Source organism: Microtus oregoni, unplaced genomic scaffold, assembly GCF_018167655.1.
Source record: "Microtus oregoni isolate MIOR12 unplaced genomic scaffold, Mior012 000007F_ref0000211, whole genome shotgun sequence".
NCBI classification, from domain to species: Eukaryota; Metazoa; Chordata; class Mammalia; order Rodentia; family Cricetidae; genus Microtus; species Microtus oregoni.
The window spans coordinates 59099982-59119709 of NW_024543066.1; the positions used below are offsets into that span (position 1 = coordinate 59099982).

The 19728-nt window shown below is 47.2% G+C and overlaps 1 protein-coding gene and 1 pseudogene across 1 annotated transcript; both read left to right on the top strand.

Moving 5' to 3' along the window:
• The first annotated feature begins 11739 nt into the window (after positions 1–11739).
• On the top strand, positions 11740–12470 carry LOC121450936 (histone H2A type 2-A). Its single transcript, XM_041656330.1, has one exon. The coding sequence runs from the start codon at positions 11770–11772 to the stop codon at positions 12160–12162; it is 393 nt and encodes a 130-aa protein (XP_041512264.1). The 5' UTR covers positions 11740–11769; the 3' UTR covers positions 12163–12470.
• Positions 12471–12615: 145 nt separating this feature from the next.
• On the top strand, positions 12616–13506 carry LOC121450496 (annotated as a pseudogene).
• The last annotated feature ends 6222 nt before the right edge of the window (positions 13507–19728 follow it).

Here is a 19728-nt window from a genome sequence, read left to right on the forward strand (position 1 = left end):
AAACAGGAAACTGGACCACGGCGCCGCCGCCTCTTCCATTTATAGACACGGCCCCGATTGTCCGCCTGACGCGCTCATTGGCTCACACGCGTCCTCGCTCCTTGGCCAATAGGAGCGCGCGCTCACAATCCGCTCATTTACATAAGCCGGGCTCCTTCGCCCCGCCGCGAACGCCGAATCACGATGCGCCTGGCCAGAGCCCTCATTTGCCTGTGGCCGTTGTCAGTGCCGGGTTCTCGGGGGCGCCCCGGCCTGCCGCACTTCGGTTCTGCCGGCGCGGGAGCGGGCCGAGCGCGCCCCGCCTGTGACAGGGAGTGCGGCGGTGTGGAGAGAGTTGCCGGGTGGGTGTAGGTGAGCCGCTCCGTCTCCGGTGCGGGCTTCTCGTCCCACGCCGGGTTCCCCGGGAGCTCGATCGTCCACTTGCTTATTTGTGTCCATCGCGGGAGAGCCTGGCGGCCCTGTGCCTGCTGCTCTGTTTCCTGGGCAGCTGGCAGGTCACCAAGTACTGCTCGTCTCTTTAACAATTCGAAGGCTTTTTGCCTTCTCTAGACGCCTACCTTTTCTTGTGATGATGATGGATTCTGGTTTATTTTTTCTCCTATTACCCACAGAGCTTATTTCTACTCGAGTTTCATGTGTGTTTGCGAATGAGGAGTGTAAGTCTGAAGAGGTATTTTAAGAATGGTGGCTTACACCACTGTATTTTTTCTTTTGATGGGAAATGAAGTCAAATCATGCTAATATAAATATTGTCAGAGTGGAGAAAAGCATTAGGCTACCCTTCAGACCTGGCAGTGAGGTGGTCTGTGAAGTAAAAGTCTCTACTGAAGTACAGTTCGGAAACTGCTCCTAAAACATTTGGACACTAAACCTACACAGTTGGTTTCTTTTGGGTTTTTAGTTCAGTTTCCAGTTTACACACGGCGTCTTAAGTTTTAAGTTTCCTGTTTCAGGTGACAGGATTGAAGACATCTGTACCAGTCCTTAAAGATCGAAGTCTTATTTGTATCTAGATTTGGATACTGTTTTCGTGCTAGTTTGGCCTATTCTGGAATATAGGTCAGTGTGCTTTCCTAGCGTATGTGAGGGTCTATCCTCAGCACCACACAAGGACGTTGACCGTAATTATTTATCCACACAAATATTGTTTTTTTTAAATATTTATTTATTTATTATGTATACAATATTCTGTCTGTGTGTATGTCTGCAGGCCAGAAGAGGTCTCCAGACCTCACTACAGATGGTTGTGAGCCACCATGTGGTTGCTGGGAATTGAACTCAGGACCTTTGGAAGAGCAGGCAGTGCTCTTAACCACTGAGCCATCTCTCCAGCCCCCCAAATATTGTTTTTAGTGTTCTTTTTGCCTTAGTTTCCATTCGCGCTGTCACCCTCCTTTAGGGCGTCTCCCCTCTGGCTCCACTGCTCTGTGGCGAGTCAGCCTAATCATCTACCGGCCAGCTGTTGCACTGTTTCTGGCTCTCCTCACAGTGTTGCTCTGGTGTTGGTCCTGCACTCTTTTCCCACAAGGTCCCTGCGGATTGGGTCCCAGGGCACCATGGGTATTTTTGCTCCAAGTAGCCAGTGCTTCTTAAAATTCAACGGAAAGAGATACAGCCGAACCAGACCCTTGTATAATTAACCCCCAAGGAACTTCCTAAACAAGAGTCTGACTACCGAAGGGCATAGAAGTGCTGTATAGAGGGCGGCTTGACTTCAGCGCTGAGCTGCTTCACAAACCCAGTCCCTAAAGAAGCAGGCACCTGTGCTTTTGTAAAAAAAATAAATAAAAAGGCCTCCCTTGTGGCCACAGGGTAACTGAAAACTGGCTGAGAGCCTGGCATCGCTGCCTTATTGTGTGTTTGTCTTCCTTTCTAAGGCTGAAGGGGCAAAGATAAGTTACTGCCCTACCTTTCTCTTACATCACAGTAGCTGAGAGCAATTATCCATGAATTCACCCTAGAGCTGAAATGACCTTTCTGTAGGAGTGAGAGGGATGATCTCACGTGATGACAGCAATATGGACTCCCCACCTTGCAGGATCAGAATTGGAGCAATGACCAGACAGACCACACATCTAGCAAGACTGCTTAGTTATGCCTACTTCCTGCCTGCCCCAAGGGGGTTACAGTTTTTCCTCTTCCCAATACAGTCACCTGACTAATTCTCCCCTTTGATTTTCCCTTGAATTTGGACAAGCAACTGAGCCTAGCCCGGGTTTCTAGGGCTTTACCCTAACACCTTTGGTTACTCTAAGGAGTCTGTCTCCTAACTTGTTTGTTTTGTTTCATATTCTAAGGACACTGGCATAGGTTTATGACTTTGGCTTTGTAGAACAGGCTGAAGTGAAAGGTGGTGTTGACAAGGAACAAACCTTGGAAATAAGTTGAAATCTATGTTTAGGAAAATAACTTGCATTGGGTTGTGAAGCAGCAGGCAGGGGTGGAATGTGGTGGCTCGGGTGGGGCATCTACATAGTGAAATCTGACGCACCAGCTGTACTTAGTCTGCAGCTTTGGAACTGGGTTTGCTTATTTTACCAAACAGAATGGCTTCAGTGCAAGAAGAGTGTATTTCCAGAAAACATGACAGACCTTTAGACGAGTCTCAGATGAAATATTTAGTAAAAGATTGTAGTGATATTTCATTTGTATTTTAATAAATAGAGCTTACCTGAAGGTCAGAGTAAAACAGCTGCACTGGTCAGCCTTACAGACCAGGCAGTGGTGATACACACCTTTAATCCCAATAGCCACACTAGTTTGCTATGGAACCAGGTAGTAGTGGTGCATGCCTTCAATCCCGGCACTAGGGAGGAATATACAATAAAAGATGGGGAGACAGCCTTCCGGCAGTGTCATTCTGAGGATTCCTGGAGGGAGGATCACTATTTTTGGACTGAGATAGAGGTAAAAGCCAGTGGCTGGCTGCTTTGTTTTTCTGACCTTCAGGTTAAACCCCAATATCTGTCTCTGGGTTATTAATTGTACTACAAAAGATGGAATATAACAAGTAGCAATGGAATGAATTGTCCAGATCACCCAAATGTTAAGGTCATGCTACACAGCACAACTGGCAATGGTAACATGAACGCTGGTCCTACATCGAGAGTTATGCCCACGTCACACAGAACCCCCAAACGAGATCACCACAGAGCCAGTATCTCATGCAACACACTGGGGTTTATGGATCATAATCCAACACACTGAGGCAGCAAGTGGGGGAGACAGCCCTGAGTCCTTGGGTTAGGGGTTTTTAAAGGGAAAACCGCAAGCAGGGTGGCACGAGTGTTGGCGTTTCGGGGTTGAGTATGGGTACACAATCTCTGAATCCGTTGGTTGGGGTATAGAGGAATTTCAAAACAGCAGTTAATCAGATACCAGTAAGGATGTCTGAAGCAAGCAGATGTACACAGCTGTTGTCTGGACACCCTGGTGGGTCATTCTGACCAGGGCTGGCACAGTTTCTTGGTGATGTTTATGACTTTTGTTGGGCTGCATTCACCCGCCCCCCTTAGGCCCTGTCTAACATGGAGTTCTTTCTCAAAATGGTGTTTGTTCTGCTCCTTCACAGGGAGCCAAAGGAATCTTTTGTAATGTGCTAAGGAACTCGATGCCCAAAAGTTGTGGTTAAATTTCATGTTTTAAGTGCTTGCCAAGAACCTCGTGTATTCCTCTGTGCTCTGTGTTTAACATGGCAGTGGACTCTGGCTTAATGATAAACATGTTAGATATTGGTGGGGGTGTCACAGAAACCAAATTTCAATTAAAAGTTTAATCCAAAAGGCTAATCGTGTTATCATTCTTCACGGGACATCTTTCTTGAAGTCTCTGTATTGTATAGTTGTTCCCTCCAAATGAAATTATTTTCTCCTGCAAAGGATGGAGGCTTAGAAGACCCAGGAAATAAAACTTACAAAGCTCAGAAAACTTCTGAAACAAAAGTCACAAGACCTCTCCCCAGGGTTTTACAAGGAATGTGGTATGATTATCAGGGGATGGATAGGCTAAACTCTTGGCAAATTGAGGGGGTTTCAAGGATGCAGTCTTCAAGAGTCCTTTCTTGTACCCAAGTAGGTTTTTTAGTGATGCAGCTGCCTCTGGCTCACAATGCTTCTTTAACACTTCACCCATACTCATAGGTAACCCCAATAAACCTCGCTGGCTCACTAAGCTAGTCTTGGGTGCAACGGTTTCTTTGTTGGTGGTGCCTTATCTGAGGTGAATAGATTCTTGTACACGCAGATAAGCACAGGAAAGCAGGAACAGTTAAACATTCATGCTCACCTCAAAGGAAGGTGATGCTTCCCTGCCTTCCACCATGAGCACTGGGAAAGGATGTAGTTTATAACCTAATGACCTTTGCTGTCCTCTGGGCCAGGCTCCACCTGAGTCCCCCAGAATATTATGTCCCTTTATCCCAGACTCATCTCCCTACCCCCACTAAATCTTGAACCTTGCTTTTCAGTGCATAAACTCATCCTTATGAGGGACATCACTCGTACTTTACAACAGGCTCGGTGACCTGTTATCTTGGGGCCAGCCCAATCCTGACCCCCACAGGCATCAGATATAGCTCAGTCATTCTCCCTAGACCCTTACCTTGAGCACTGTTCGAGTCACCAATACCTATCCTTATGAAAGAATCCATATGAACTTGTTAAATAACTTCAATGTAAACATGTCTTAAACTTTGTTGTACACACAGGACTGAGTTAATTATCATGAGGTAACTTTTCCCCAAAAAATTTTGCTGCTTAAATATGGCTAAAATAAACCACTAGGTGCCAGACTTCAGAAGTTTGGCCCAGTCCTGCCTAAGTTGGGCTGAACCAAGTTTCATTCTTCCCTCACCCATTTTTTTCCTGCCAGCCATGACACAAGCAGGGTCCTCACACACATCTCTCTAGGATCAATCACACAATACTCTGGTATTGAGATGGCTTCAGAAGCTCAAACTACGGTGTGTCTTTTGTATTCATACTTGAGCTTAATGTTGTTGAAAAAAACCTCTGGAGATGGAGTAGGAGCTGAGGAATAATGTTTATGGATCTCTTACATAATCTCAGCCCTGGTTTGAAGTTAGGGGTGGGACCAGACAGGTCACTGGGGACTGCTGGCTAGCAAGTCTAAGGGAAACTAAGCTCTCGGTTTAGTAAAAGATCCTGCCTCACATCACAATCCTGACTTCAAACTCTACTACAGAGCTACAGTGCTGAAAACAGCCTGGTACTGGCATAAGAACAGATAGGAGGACCAATGGAACCAAATCGAAGACTCAGATATCAATCCATACATCTTCGAACACATGATATTTGATAAAAAAGCAAAATATTTCAAATGGAAAAGAAAAAGCATATTTAACAAGTGGTGCTGGAATAACTGAATATCAACATGTAGAAAAATGAAAATAGGCCAGGTGGCGGTGGCGCACGCCTTTAATCCCAGCACTCGGGAGGCAGAGGCAGGTGGATCTCTGTGAGTTCGAGACCAGCCTGGTCTACAAGAGCTAGTTCCAGGACAGGCTCCAAAGCCACAGAGAAACCCTGTCTCAAAAAACCAAAAAAAAAAAAAAAAAAAAAAAAAAAAAAAAAAAAAAGAAAAATGAAAATGGACCCATATCTATCACTATGCACAAAACTCAAGTCCAAATGGATCAAACACTGGTTCAGCCACACTGAACCTCATAGAAGAGAAAGTGGGAAGTACACTTGAATATAACCCCTGCAGCACAGATACTGAGAGAAACAATTAATAAATGGGACCTTGTTGAAATAGGAGCGGTGGGCTGCTTCCCCGGCACCGGGCCGCCCGCATGGCTAGCTTTACCCGAAATAATTACACGGAAACTGAATTCTTTTAAACACCACTTGGCCCATTACATCTAGCCTTTTCTCGGCTAACTCTCACATCTGGACTAGCCCATTTCTAATATCCGTGTAGCTCACGAGCTGGCTTACCAGGAATGATCTTAACCTGTGTCTGCCTGGAGTGGGAGAATCATGGCGACTCTCTGACTCAGCTTCTTTCTCCCAGCATTCTGTTCTGTTTACTCCTCCCACCTATGTTTTAACCTATGAGGGCCAAGCAGTTTCTTTATTGCTTAACCAATGAAATCAACAGATTGATATATGACACTCCCACATCAGGACCTCCTGAAACTGAAAAGCTTCTGTAAAGCAAAGGGCATGGTCAACCAGACAAAACGACAGCCTACAGAATGGGAAAAGATCTTCAAAAGGTCTGATCTCCAAAATATACAAAGAACTTAAGAAATTGGACACCAAAAGATCACATATTCCAATAAACAAAATAAGTACAGACCTAAACAGAGAACTCTCAACAGAGGAATCTAGAATGGCTGAAAGACACTTAAGGAAATGTTCAACATCCTTAGTTATCAGAGAAATGCAAATCAAAACTCTGAGACAAGATCAAAAACACTAATGACAACTTATGCTGGAGAGGTTGTGGGGAAAAGGGAACACTTCTGCATTGCTGGTGGGAACGCAAGTTGGTACAACCCCTTTGGATGTCAGTGTGGCAATTTCTCAGAAAATTAGTAAACAATCTTCCTCAAGACACAAGATAGATACTTTTGAGTATCTATCCAAAGGATGCTCAATCATGCCACAAGGACATGTGCTCAACTATGTTCATAACAGCTTTGTTTGTCATAGCCAGAATCTGGAAACAACGTAAATGCCCCTCGACTGAAGAATGAATTAAAAAAAAAAGTGGTACATTTACACAATGGAGTACTACACAGCAGAAAAAAATAATGGCAGCTTGAATTTTGCAGGAAAATGGATGGAGCTAGAAAACATTATTTTGAGTGAGGTAACCCAGACACAGAAAGACGATTATCACATGTACTCACTCATAGGTGGTTTTTAAACATAAAGCAAAGAAAGCCAGCCTACAAACCACAATCCCAGAGAACTTAGACAACAATGCGGACACTAAGAGAGACTTACATAGATCTAATCTACATGGGAAGTAGAAAATAGAAAAAGACAAGATCTCCTGAGTAAATTGGGAGCATGGGGACCTTGGGGGGAGGGTTGAAAGGGGAAAGGGAGAGGCAGGGAGGGGAGCAGAGAAAAATGTAGAGCTCAATAAATATCATGGGAAAAAAAAGATCCTGCCTCAGAGGAACGGAGTTGGATAACAAAAGCTGACCTCCTGCTGTGCGGAGAGAGCACATCCCTGTGTGCACACAGCTTAATCTTACGTCCTTCAAATGCCAGTGGAAAGTCAGCGTGTGTGAAATGGAGACCGTGCTTTTGTTTCCCAGCCACCCAGACTCGAATAATCACACAAAAACTCTATTAATTGGGGCTGGAGAGATGGCTCAGTGGTTAAGAGCTTTGCCTGCCCTTCCAAAGGTCCTGAGTTCATATTCCCAGCAACTACTTGGGCTCAAAACCATGAGAGAACACTGAATACATAATAAATCTTCTTTTAAAAAAACCTCTGTTAATTATAACAGTTTGGCCAACAGCTCAGGCATATTTCTAGCTAGCTTCTTACATCTTAAACTAACACATTTCTATTTTTATATTTTACCACTAGGTTTGTGTTACCTCACATCTTGCTTCTTGGGTGGCTACATGGCATCTGCCTGATTTCGCCTTCTTTCTCCCTACATTGTGTAGTTTTCCCACCTAGCTATATTCTGCCCTGCCATAGGTCAAAGCAGCTTCTTTACGAACCAATGGTAATAAAACATATTCATAGCATACACAGGGAATCCCACATCATCTATGACTTCATTAGATATGTTTAGCGTATTTAGAATGTGTAAATGTGTTTAGTAAATGTAATATTGCATCATAGTGTATTTGACCTAATATATGACTCCTACATTATTTATTGCAATACAGTTTTTTTGTTGTTGTTTTTTATTATTATTATTATTATTATTATTGTTTTGTTTTCAAGACAGGGTTTCTCTGTGTAGTTTTGGCTTTCATAATTTTTGTGTAGGTTTTACTGTTTTTTTTTTTCCAGGATGAAACTCTTGGAAAAGAGCTAGGTAGCAGATGTAGTTTGTTATGGTGTTGTGATGACTATTCTTGGTTGTCAAGTTGACTACATCTGGAATTAGCTAAACCCAAGCAACTGGGTGCACCTGTGAGGCATTTTCATCATCTGGGCGGGGAGACCCATTCAAGTCTTTGGAGGTGGAAAGTCTACCGTAAATCTGGGCCACACGTTCTTGCGGCAGCTCATATGAAGGTCATGGAGAAGGGAGTTCTTGCTCTTTGCCTGCTTGCCCTCACTAGCAAGTTCATTCCGTCACTGGCATCGAATCCTTCGGATTCGGGGACAGTATGTGCATGCCTGCTACTAGCTTAAACCTTGGCTACCTGGGACCAGGATGCTGGTAATAAGCTCTCAATTTTAGAATCTAATAGGCAAATCCTTTTCCCCACTTAAGAAAATATTGATAAGTTCTGAAAAACTTAGGCTACGCACAGCATACAGGAGCCACCAACTACTGGTATGTTTTGAACTGTATCCACACAAAAGATATATTAACGTCTAAACCACAGTGCTTTAGTATTCTGTCTTATCTGAAAGCGTTTGGGCAGATGTAATCAAGTTAAATTAATTACAGTAGGATTTCATCCAGTGTAATTAATAGCTTCATAAGAAGACAAATAAGGGTTAATGTCAACTGAATATGATCAAAGTACATTACCTAACTACATGAAATTGTCAAAGAATAAAATTTAAAACTTGCCAGGGAAAGAGGTGAAGTAGAACATCCAGGGAGAAGATGAGGCTGACTGGAGTTATGCTACCACACACAAACATCCCGCTTCCAGGTGCAGAGGGAGAAAGAAGCATCCTTAGATAGCGGAGGGGCCCCGGCCCTGTCACACACCTCCACTGCAGGCTGCTGGACAGCACAACCCTGGGAGAACAATGTGGGACCTTACTATGTCGTACTAAGAAAGCAACTGCCAAAAAATTCAATTATTGAAATTTATAAATAAAATTCTACATGAAAAGAATGTCAAACCATGTTTGGCCCTGATCAAATGCTGATATTTTAACATTTGCAGACTGTGAGCCAAGTAACTCTCAGAAGATTTTATCAAAGCAACAGAAAAAGAAACTGGCACCGCTCCTGCCTATTATCTTGACTTCACAACAATTTTATCTTTTTGACGTCAAAGCTTTCCCCCTAATAACATTCTACACTGTCCCTTCCATGTTTTTTGAAATGGTAAGCTTGATACAGATGTCTGAAGGAAGCCAGGGCAATTTTTAAACCAATTAGGTCAACCCTAAGGACTGTGTGTATGATGGGGGTGGGGGAGGAGGAGCAGGGCAGATGCTCTGCTTCCTGAGACAGGCAGTCCTAATACTGTGTTCAGTCCATACATGCAGAGTTGTGTGGTCTTTGCTGAATCCTAGATTCACCGCACAGTCTCTCAAATGTGAGTTCACATATCCATTTGAATATCAGTTTATCAAATTGAATGAGAATGCTTGACAGATATTCAACTTCTCAACTTACTTGCTTCTCCATATTCCATCCTAATAACACTGTCTACCCAAATAGTTGTTCAAGCCAAAACCCTGGGGCCTCACTTGTTGGACTAGAAGTCCAAACATCAGGGAGGAGTTGCTTCAGACACCACTCACACAGCCACAATTGATGCAAAAGCAAGAGGATTTTATTCTGTCATGACAGGGCCCTTCAGGTTCAGGATATGAAGGACCTATGATAGCTGTTACAGTCCATCTTTTAAAGCGAACAGCCACAGACACAAGGGGGCACCTGTAGGTTGTCTTCCAACTTATTGGATTGGCTTATTCAAAGGGTTACTAGTAGTGATTGGTCTCTTCCAGGGCAGGAGAGGAGCTGCATGATCGGGTAGATAAGAGGAGCATCTTTGGGCCATCCTGACCTCGGTCCAGTGACTAAATCAATACATCAGGAACTGAGTCAACATCTGTGGGTTGTCTTTGCCTCAATTCCCAGAATGGAGTTATGTTTGAAGATTATTCACAAGGACACAGGAGGATAAGCAGTCCAGCATGTGTGTGTGGGGGTGACTGTCCCGTTTCCAAGAGAGAGTGTAAGGTTTTAGAAAAATGTCTTAGGGTTGAGGGGGCTTAGAAATGCATTTAGAGTCTTTCATACTCTTGCCTGTTTCACCAAAAGACTTATAATTCTACCTCCACAATAGAATTCTAGCTCAGTATTTGTCTAAGTTACTAAGACTATGCTCCAATTGAACATGTCTATAATCTACCAGTGGTTCCCACTGATAGTAGAATCATCCACAAGCTTAACACAAATTACAGAGAGTGGAAGATGCTGGTTGTGATATTTTTCTGGGTGTTGCTGATGCAATGCTAACATAATGGCAGTCCAGAGATGGCACTTTCAAGGGTCACTCCAGCACCAGACACAGCAGAAAGTTCTTAAACGGAGCTTCGTAGCTTCTGGGTAGCCATTGTGCAAATGATTGACAAAAGCAATTTCCTTTCCTGCACAAAAATCAGAGTTGCCAAAACCAATAATCTCAGTAAATGCACACCATGGGTTCTATATGGTTTTCCTTTTAAAGCGCTCCCAGATCTTTTCAGGTCTTTTGTTGCCATTTTGTATGAGAGTAACCCTTTAATCCAAACACTTTGAAGTAAGGCTCCTAGCAGTGAAACACCAAGTATGTAACAGGTAGGCTTTACAATGTTTCAAGTAGAAGGAATAGAGGGTATCAGAATTACCGGCTAATTCCTAGGTATCACGAATTATGCTTCCATCTTCCTAAAAGGAAAGCCTCCGCATACATCAGCATGTGCTTGAAAAAAGCATCAAAAGATTTGTAGAAACTTAAATCATAAAAATTGGATTTTCTAATTAAACATGAATGGAAAACATTCATTGTGCTTAGAAGGTAAGTTTGCTTACTTACATCCACTTTCATTGCCTGCATATAAATTAATCAAAGTAAAGTTAAGCAATTGCTTGGCTAAGGGAATCAGATCGGACAAAATGAAAGCTGAAGACAAGTAGAGAAGTAGCCGCACTCTAAAGAAAGATACCCGTGTTCTGTCTCAGGATCATTCTCCGGGTACTGTGTGTCATAAATCAGAGAGGACTAAAGGAAGCGAGACACTGGTAAAGGGTAAGAGGAGATGGACAAGCCTTGATCCGAGATGGAAGCAGCATCTGCCCTAGAAAAGGTTCGAACTGTTCAAAAGGCAAAGAGTACTTGGTGACCTGGCCAGCTGCCCAGGCAACAGAGCAGCAGGAGCAGGGCCGCCAGGCTCTCCCGCGATGGACACAAATAAGCAGCGGACGATCGAGCTCCCGGGGAAGCCGGCGTGGGACGAGAAGCCCGCACCGGAGACGGAGCGGCTCACCTACACCCACCCGGCAACTCTCTCCACACCGCCGCACTCCCTGTCACAGGCGGGGCGCGCTCGGCCCGCTCCCGCGCCGGCAGAACCGAAGTGCGGCAGGCCGGGGCGCCCCCGAGAACCCGGCACTGACAACGGCCACAGGCAAATGAGGGCTCTGGCCAGGCGCGTCGTGATTCGGCGTTCGCGGCGGGGCGAAGGAGCCCGGCTTATGTAAATGAGCGGATTGTGAGCGCGCGCTCCTATTGGCCAAGGAGCGAGGACGCGTGTGAGCCAATGAGCGCGTCAGGCGGACAATCGGGGCCGTGTCTATAAATGGAAGAGGCGGCGGCGCCGTGGTCCAGTTTCCTGTTTGCGCGAGCGTGTGAGTTTGTGTGTTCCGTCATGTCTGGCCGCGGTAAGCAAGGAGGCAAGGCCCGCGCCAAGGCCAAGTCGCGGTCGTCCCGCGCCGGCCTGCAGTTCCCGGTGGGGCGCGTGCACCGGCTGCTGCGCAAGGGCAACTACGCGGAGCGCGTGGGTGCGGGCGCGCCCGTGTACATGGCTGCCGTGCTGGAGTACCTGACGGCCGAGATCCTGGAGCTGGCGGGCAACGCGGCCCGCGACAACAAGAAGACGCGCATCATCCCGCGCCACCTGCAGCTGGCCATCCGCAACGACGAGGAGCTCAACAAGCTACTGGGCAAGGTGACGATCGCGCAGGGCGGCGTCCTGCCCAACATCCAGGCCGTGCTGCTGCCCAAGAAGACCGAGAGCCACCATAAGGCGAAGGGCAAGTGAGGCCGCTGCCCGCATCTTGGCGTCTCGGGGACGCTCGCGAACTCAAAGGCTCTTTTCAGAGCCACCCACTCCTTCAGATTAAAGAGTTGTGTCACGGTAGCCGGTGTCGTGGCCTTTGGCGGCCCGTTCCCAAAGTGTAAGATGTAGCGTGGGCCACTCGCTTTAGGCGTCCCCAGCGCCCTTCCCACTGTGTCCGAGGTCCCCCAGGTGGTCGTCTGTGCGGTCGCCCTAAGTGCTCCTGTCCCGGAGCGAACCCCGCACTGTCCTAAGCACTTGGCGCCATATGTCGGTCCTACACATCCACCCTGCATAACTTGTCCCGCGCGCTGCTTCCCGCCCCAGTCTCCTGAACGTTTCCTGCCCCTCCCCCGGGCTTGGGACTTAACCCCGACGTCGAGCCCAGGGCAGATGCAAAGCACAACTAGCCCCGCTTTCGCCCGATCCCCCGGCAAAGTCTACAAGAGGGACGTGTATCGGGACGACGGGGCGCGGCCAGCTCTCGGGATCGCGACGGGGCGATCACTGGGCGACACTGAACATTATTAGCTCTGGGACTTTGGACGACGGGCGGGCGGGTGAGCTCGCGCGCCTCTCTGGAAGAGTCGTCCAGAGTTGGGATTTGCAGCCAACAGAGGTGTCCCCCTGTCGCGTTGTCCAGTCAGCTGGCCGCAGGCTGGACAAGGCAGCAGGGCGACCAGGGGCGGGGCAGCCCCAGCCAATGGGCCGGCCCGGGGCCGGTGACGCCACGGCCAATGGCCCGGCAGCGCGGGACTTTCAAGTCGCTGTCTCCGCCCCGCCGCGGGGAAGACTGCGCCTATAAAGTCGGCCGGCTCGTTCCCCGCTCAGGTCTCCGCGCTTCTCGTCTCGGTGTGTCCCATCCCCGTCATGGCCCGCACGAAGCAGACCGCCCGCAAGTCCACCGGCGGCAAGGCCCCGCGCAAGCAGCTGGCCACCAAGGCTGCCCGCAAGAGCGCGCCGGCCACGGGCGGCGTGAAGAAGCCGCACCGCTACCGGCCCGGCACCGTGGCGCTGCGCGAGATCCGGCGCTACCAGAAGTCGACCGAGCTGCTGATCCGCAAGCTGCCGTTCCAGCGCCTGGTGCGCGAGATCGCGCAGGACTTCAAGACCGACCTGCGCTTCCAGAGCTCGGCCGTCATGGCGCTACAGGAGGCGAGCGAGGCCTACCTGGTGGGTCTGTTCGAGGACACGAACCTGTGCGCCATCCACGCCAAGCGCGTCACCATCATGCCCAAGGACATCCAGCTGGCCCGCCGCATCCGCGGGGAGCGGGCCTGAGCGCCACGCGTCGGTTCCATCCCACCAAAGGCTCTTTTCAGAGCCACCACGTGCGCCCGAAGGAGCTGTTCGCCTCTCGGTCCTTGTCTACTACGGTCATGGGGAGAGATCGGCTTCGGGGTGGTCGCGGAGCATCTATGGGTGCTGTTTAATTATTTTAGGTGTTGCACTTGTGGCCCTTTAAGGGTTCTTTGCAGGTAGTTTCCCAAAACACCTGTTGAAGTAACCCAGTCGCATGTGCTTAGAACAAATAATGCTTTTACAGTCTTGAAAATTTGCTTTGAAGATCATATCTATCATAGCATAATTTTACTAAAATTTTTCTTTAAGCCCAAACCATTATCTACTTTCAGGTGGACATTTGTTTCAGGTTTAATTATTAGGATGATGAGATACAGGGGTTGAGTGTAGAGGGAAACTGTAGAAGGCTGACCACTACAAAGAACTCTGCCTTCCTCCATTAGTGTTCCTTCTCCTCCATGCTCCACCTTGTGAGCCGCACACACCAGAATTTCTAAGTCCTTTCATGTTTCCAGATCATACCATATTGCCCCTCAACCCTGTTTGTTCCTTCTCAGGTGCCTACACTACTGCTAGATAGCCTTCCTTTCTCCCTGTCATCTGTTAGAAGTTCCTTGTCCTCATCACTATTCATCTGTCTGGGACCTTTGCCTTAACTGACCCCTCAGCAGCCCTGGTCCAAGCAGCTTACACGTTCAGGACACCCTCTCTGCCGCTCGCTAAATTAGCAGGAGGAGCTGCATCTACATTTTTAAATTTAGATTTATTTTATGAGTGTTTTGTCCACACTCATGTACACGGTACAGGAGTACATGTACCGTGCACATGTACCGTGAGCCTTCCTGATGCCTGAGGAGTTCAAAAGAGGCTGATGGATCCCTTGAAACTGGCATTATAGACACCATGTGGGTTCTGGGAATTGAACCAGGGCCCTCTGCAAGAGCAGCCTGTACTCTTAACTGCTGAAACATTTTTTCAGCCACATAACTTTAACTTTTTTAAAGATTTATTATGTATACAGGTGTTCTGTCTGCATGCATTCCTACAGGTGAGAAGAGGGCATCTGATCTCACTACAGGTGGTTGTGAGCCACCATGTGGTTGCTGGGAATTGAACTCAGTTCCTCTAGAAGAGCAACCAGCTCTTAACCACTGACCCATCTCTCCAGCCCTACCCCACCCTACCCTGCAGTAACTATTTTGTTTTGATTTTAGAAACAGTTTCTCTTTGTAGCCTTGGCTGTCCTGGAACTTGCTCGGTAGACCAGGCTGGCCTTGAACTAATAGAGGTCCCTTGCCTCTGCTAGGACTACTGGGATTAACAGTGGGCCGCCACCACCACCTGGCTACAGGAGCTATTTTTTAATCCCAATAAAAATTTGATACACATCTATTTCCTAGGGTTTTCTGTTGCTTCCTAGGCTTATTCTCTGGCCGGCCTCATATAGCTCCTGCAAGTATAGTATCTTCATGCTGCTTCTTCTGTCCAAGACGCCCTCCTTTGGCAAGCTCATCTTGAAGTATAGTATCTTCATGCTGCTTCTTCTGTCCAAGACGCCCTCCTTTGGCAAGCTCATCTTCAAGATCCGTCCCCACACGTCTTCTCTTCCTTTTCCCTCTTTGGTTTCTCTTTGGGGCGTCCTTTCCTCCACTTTCTAATATCTCCTCTCTTTCTCTGCCCTCAGCCTGGGACCAGCAATATTCCTCACTGAATAACTCCTAGGCAGTGTCTGGGACACCACAGGAAAGGGTTACTGATGGACTTGATTTGCCTGATCCATCTTTGCATTGGGCGGGCTCAAGGGGCCAGGTTTTTTGGAGTTAAGAGCAATTAACTCTGGACTGGAATTCTGGGAAGATCTTTTAAGATCCTTGAAGCAGGTCCCAAATCAAGGAAGCAGAAAACTTCTCATAAGCAATGTCTGAGAAGTCCCCCAAAGTGACGTCATTAGCTTGTTTCAGATAGAATAATTGAGAATCCTGACAGCTGTACCCCTACTAGCTCACCCCCATGAGCACTCTCTGAAGGCTGATGACCAAAGGTAAGGCCTCTTAAGGATGGAGTCCTACTGAAATTTCTTTGGGATGTGGGTGGAGCTCAGGATGGGACCTCCCAAAAGTACCAGCAATGACTGGCAGGGAGGAAGGAAGATGGACAGGAGATGGAGTGGGACACAAGCTTTAGGAGCCTTGTTACAGACTGAAGAGATGGCTCGGTGGTTCAGATCACTGTCTGCTCTTCCAGAGGACCCGGGTTCAACTTCCAGCGCTCAAATGGCAGCTCACAACTGTCTGTAACTCCTGGTCCAGGGGATCCAACACCGTCACACAGACACACATGCAGGCAAAACACCATATCCCCCCCCCACAAAAAAACCCAAAATCCTGTTGCTATGACTTGGGACTTAAGGCCCATGGGAAGGTAGGACCAAACTCCAGACCCTTTTTTTTTTTTTTTAATTATTATGTACACAGTGTTCTGCTTGCACAAATGCCTGCAGGCCAGAAGAGGGTACAAGATCGCATTCCAGATGGCTGTGAGGGAATTCATCTGAGCACCACGGAAGAGCAGCCAGTGCTCTAAACCCATGGTGAGCCATCTCTCCAGCCCTTCAACTCCAGACTCTTTACTAGAGAAGGACCACAAGAAAAGATGTGGGTCTTCATTTCTTTGTCCCGAATAGACTTGTATCCACATTGCTTTCTGTTAAGAATGAAGATAATTTAGTTTAGCTGGGCAGTGGTGGTGCAAGCCTTTAATCCCAGCACTCGGGAGGCAGAGGCAGGCTGGGAGTTCGAGGCCAGCCTGGTCTACAAGAGCTAGTTCCAGGACAAGAACCAAAAAGCTACGGAGAAACCCTGTCTCGAAAAATCCAAAAAAAAAAAAAAGATAATTTAGTTTGCACAAAAATGCTTAAAACAAAGGCTCTCATGTGGTAATTGTTACATCCAACATGGCCCCCAGAATGGCAGTGTCAGTGACAATAGCCTAAACAGAAGGACTTTGGCCTGGGTAAACAGAGGATTGTTACTGGGTAAACAGACACAAAAGCAGGTTTGTAGGCCAGGAACCTCCCTTAATCCATTCCAAAGGTCAACTACCTCAGGCAAAGGCATCTAGTTCCCAACTAATCCAAACAGCTTGTTGAAGCTTTAATCTAATTAATTTGATTCTTTCCTGCGTCCAGAAGGGGCAAGAGCCTGTCTCTGCCCTGCCTTATCACTTCCTCTCTCCATTCCCAGTGCTGGGATTAAAGGTCTGAGTCACCACTGCCTGGCCTCCAAGGTTAACTAGTGGCTGGCTCCACCCTCCCATCTCCAGGCAAGCCTGATCCGTCAGAGCGAAAACAAAACATCACCCAACAGTTTGTAAAGGCTGAGAGACCCCAACCCTGCTAACAATCATAAAGTCTGCCTTTCCACCATTTTGCTCTCCTCTCTGTCCACCCGGCAAGAGATAGTCTTATAGTTTGATCCCGAATAAACCTCTCTACCCATGGAGTGATTCAGTGTGGCGGTTTCCCTGAATCCTTGATTCCAGTAATGGCACTAATGGCATCGTTAACATTAATGACATCAGAATTGTATTACTAACTTTTCTTGTTGACCTGAGAAATGCCCAACAGAAGCAATTCAAGAGAATGTGGAGTTATTTTGGTTAAGAGGGCACAGGGAAGTCAGTTGTGACATACAAAGCACTCTGGAGGCTAAGGCAGGGGGACCCCTGAGTTTGAGGCCAATCTGATTTACATAGTGAATTCAAGGACAGCCAGGGCTACACAGAACTATTTCTCAAAAACCAAAATCAAACAGTGCCCAGAAGGGGTGTGGTGAAGGGCTGGCAGTGAGGGTGGTGGCCATTGACCACACTGCAGCAATGGTCAAGCAGCAGTTAGCTGCCCATGCTCTGCTCACTGGTCTAGCCTGGGACCCCGGGCCACTGGACATACTGCTGACATTTGGAAGTGGGCTTCCTCCTCAGTTAGGAATCTCCCTGAGGAATCATGGTGTCTCCTAGCTTGTTTGAATTCCATTCAGCTTGACAATAAAGACTAACCACCAGCCATAAGTATCATTGTAAATCTTGATTATGACTGTCATGAAAAAAAAAAGATACCAAAACAGTTTGTGGATAATTTGAAGTATACGAGCAGTTTGTGCTCTAGACACGTCTGTGGTCCTGAGTGCTCTGCAGCTGGCTTTCCCTAAGCTCATTTGGTTTCCCAGGGCTTCGAGAGGAAAAGACGGTTTCATTTCTGCTGAGACAGAAAGTGTGCCCCTGCAGCCCAGGAGCCAGGGGCTTGTGTTTTGCTCTTCCTTTGCCCTGATTTGTTGTTGTTTTTACTCTTTGACTCTTTTGGCTTTTTTAAGGGGGTGGGGGGCACCACCTAACTCCCAAGTAAATCACACACGGAGACTTAGTCTTACTTATTTGTTATGGTTTAAGTAAAAATGCTGCAGGTCCCCAAGTGGCAGCAGTGGGCAGTGGGCCATGAGACCACTCCACAGGTCCCCCAAGTGGCTAGGTGCTTGATGCTGTCCTGGTAGCATGTGGGGCTAAGGCAGCCATCATGCAAGGTAGCCACTACTTCTTGTTTTGTTTTGTGTTTTTGTTTTGAGACAGGGTTTCTCTGTAGCTTTGGAACCTGTCCTGTAACTAGCTCTTGTAGACCAGGCTGGCCTTAAACTCACAGATATCCACCTGCCTCTGCCTGCCTGGTGCTGGGATTAAAGGCATGTGCCATCACCTGGCTGCCACTACTCAATACAAGTTTACATAGTTTAAGGATCCAGAAATTCTATTCCTGGATGGTTACCCTAAAGAAACTCTCATGCAAGTTTATCAGAAGACACAATAAAGGTGCTGAGATGCTAGAGATAGTGTGGGTAATCCTCACCAAGAAAAAGGACACATGAAATCTTCATCCTGTCTTCCATCTGGGCTGTTCTGTAAACTGGGAGGCCCAGGTGCTGGCAGACTTAGGTCTGGGGAGGGCCTTTCTCAGAAGTGGTCCTTTAAATGCATCCTGGACATGGTGGGAGGGGGAACAGTTCACTGGCTAATCCCATTGGTGACGGCTCTGCTCTCATGACCTAATTGTCTCCTGTGCTGTCTAGGTTTTGTGCCAACTTGACACAAGCTAGGGCTATCTGGGAAGAAGGAGTCTTTTTTTTTAATATTTATTTATTTATTTATTATATATACAATATTCTGTCTTGTGTATGTCTGCAGGCCAGAAGAGGGCACCAGACCTCATTACAGATGGTTGTGAGCCATCATGTGGTTGCCGGGAATTGAACTCAGGACCTTTGGAAGAGCAGGCAATGCTCTTAACCACTGAGCCATCTCTCCAGCCCCCAAGGAAGAAGGAGTCTTAATCAAGAAAATGCTTCCATTGTATTGGCCTGTAGGCAAGTCTGTAGTGTGTTTTCTTGATTATCTGGAGGACCCAATCAGTAGTAGGTAATGCCATCCCTGGGCAGGTGGTCCGGGTTATAAGAATGCAGGCTGAAAAATCTTTGGGAAGGCAGCTGTTGGACTCTAGCGTCTTTTTTTGTTTGTTTGTTTTGTTTTTTCAAGACAGGGTTTCTCTGTGGTTTTGGAGCCTGTCCTGGAACTAGCTCTTGTAGACCAGGCTGGTCTCGAACTCACAGAGATCCGCCTGCCTCTGCCTCCCGAGTGATGGGATTAAAGGCATGCGCCACCACCGCCTGGCGGACTCTAGTGTCCAAACACCGAGGAGGAATCGCCCCCAGAGACCACCTCACACACCACAGCCGATGCAAAAGCATGAGGATTTTATTAATTCTGTCATGACAGGGTCCCTCAGCATTCGGGAAGCTGAGAGACCTCGAATAGCTGGCACAGGCTACTTTTAAAGGAGAAGGCCACAGAAGCAGGGGGGGTTGTGATTGACTTATTTGAAAGGGCTATTACCAATAATTGGCTGAAGAGCTGTTGCCGGATCAGATGAGGTAAGAGGTCATTTTGACCCCGTTTCCCAGGGGACTGAATCAAAACATACGTATATGGGTAATTGTTCAGGAACTGAGTACGTGCATGGGTAGCTGTTAGGTCCTTGGTTCCCAGGGGAGGAGGGGAAGCACTATGGCACGGAGGCCGAGAGGATTCAGAATTGCCAGAAATGGCTTCAGAATTGTCTTAAACTCTTACACAGCCAGTAAGTTTTCATGGCTTCTGCTTAAGTTCCTGCCTCCAGATACCTGTCCGATTTGAATCCTGCCCTGA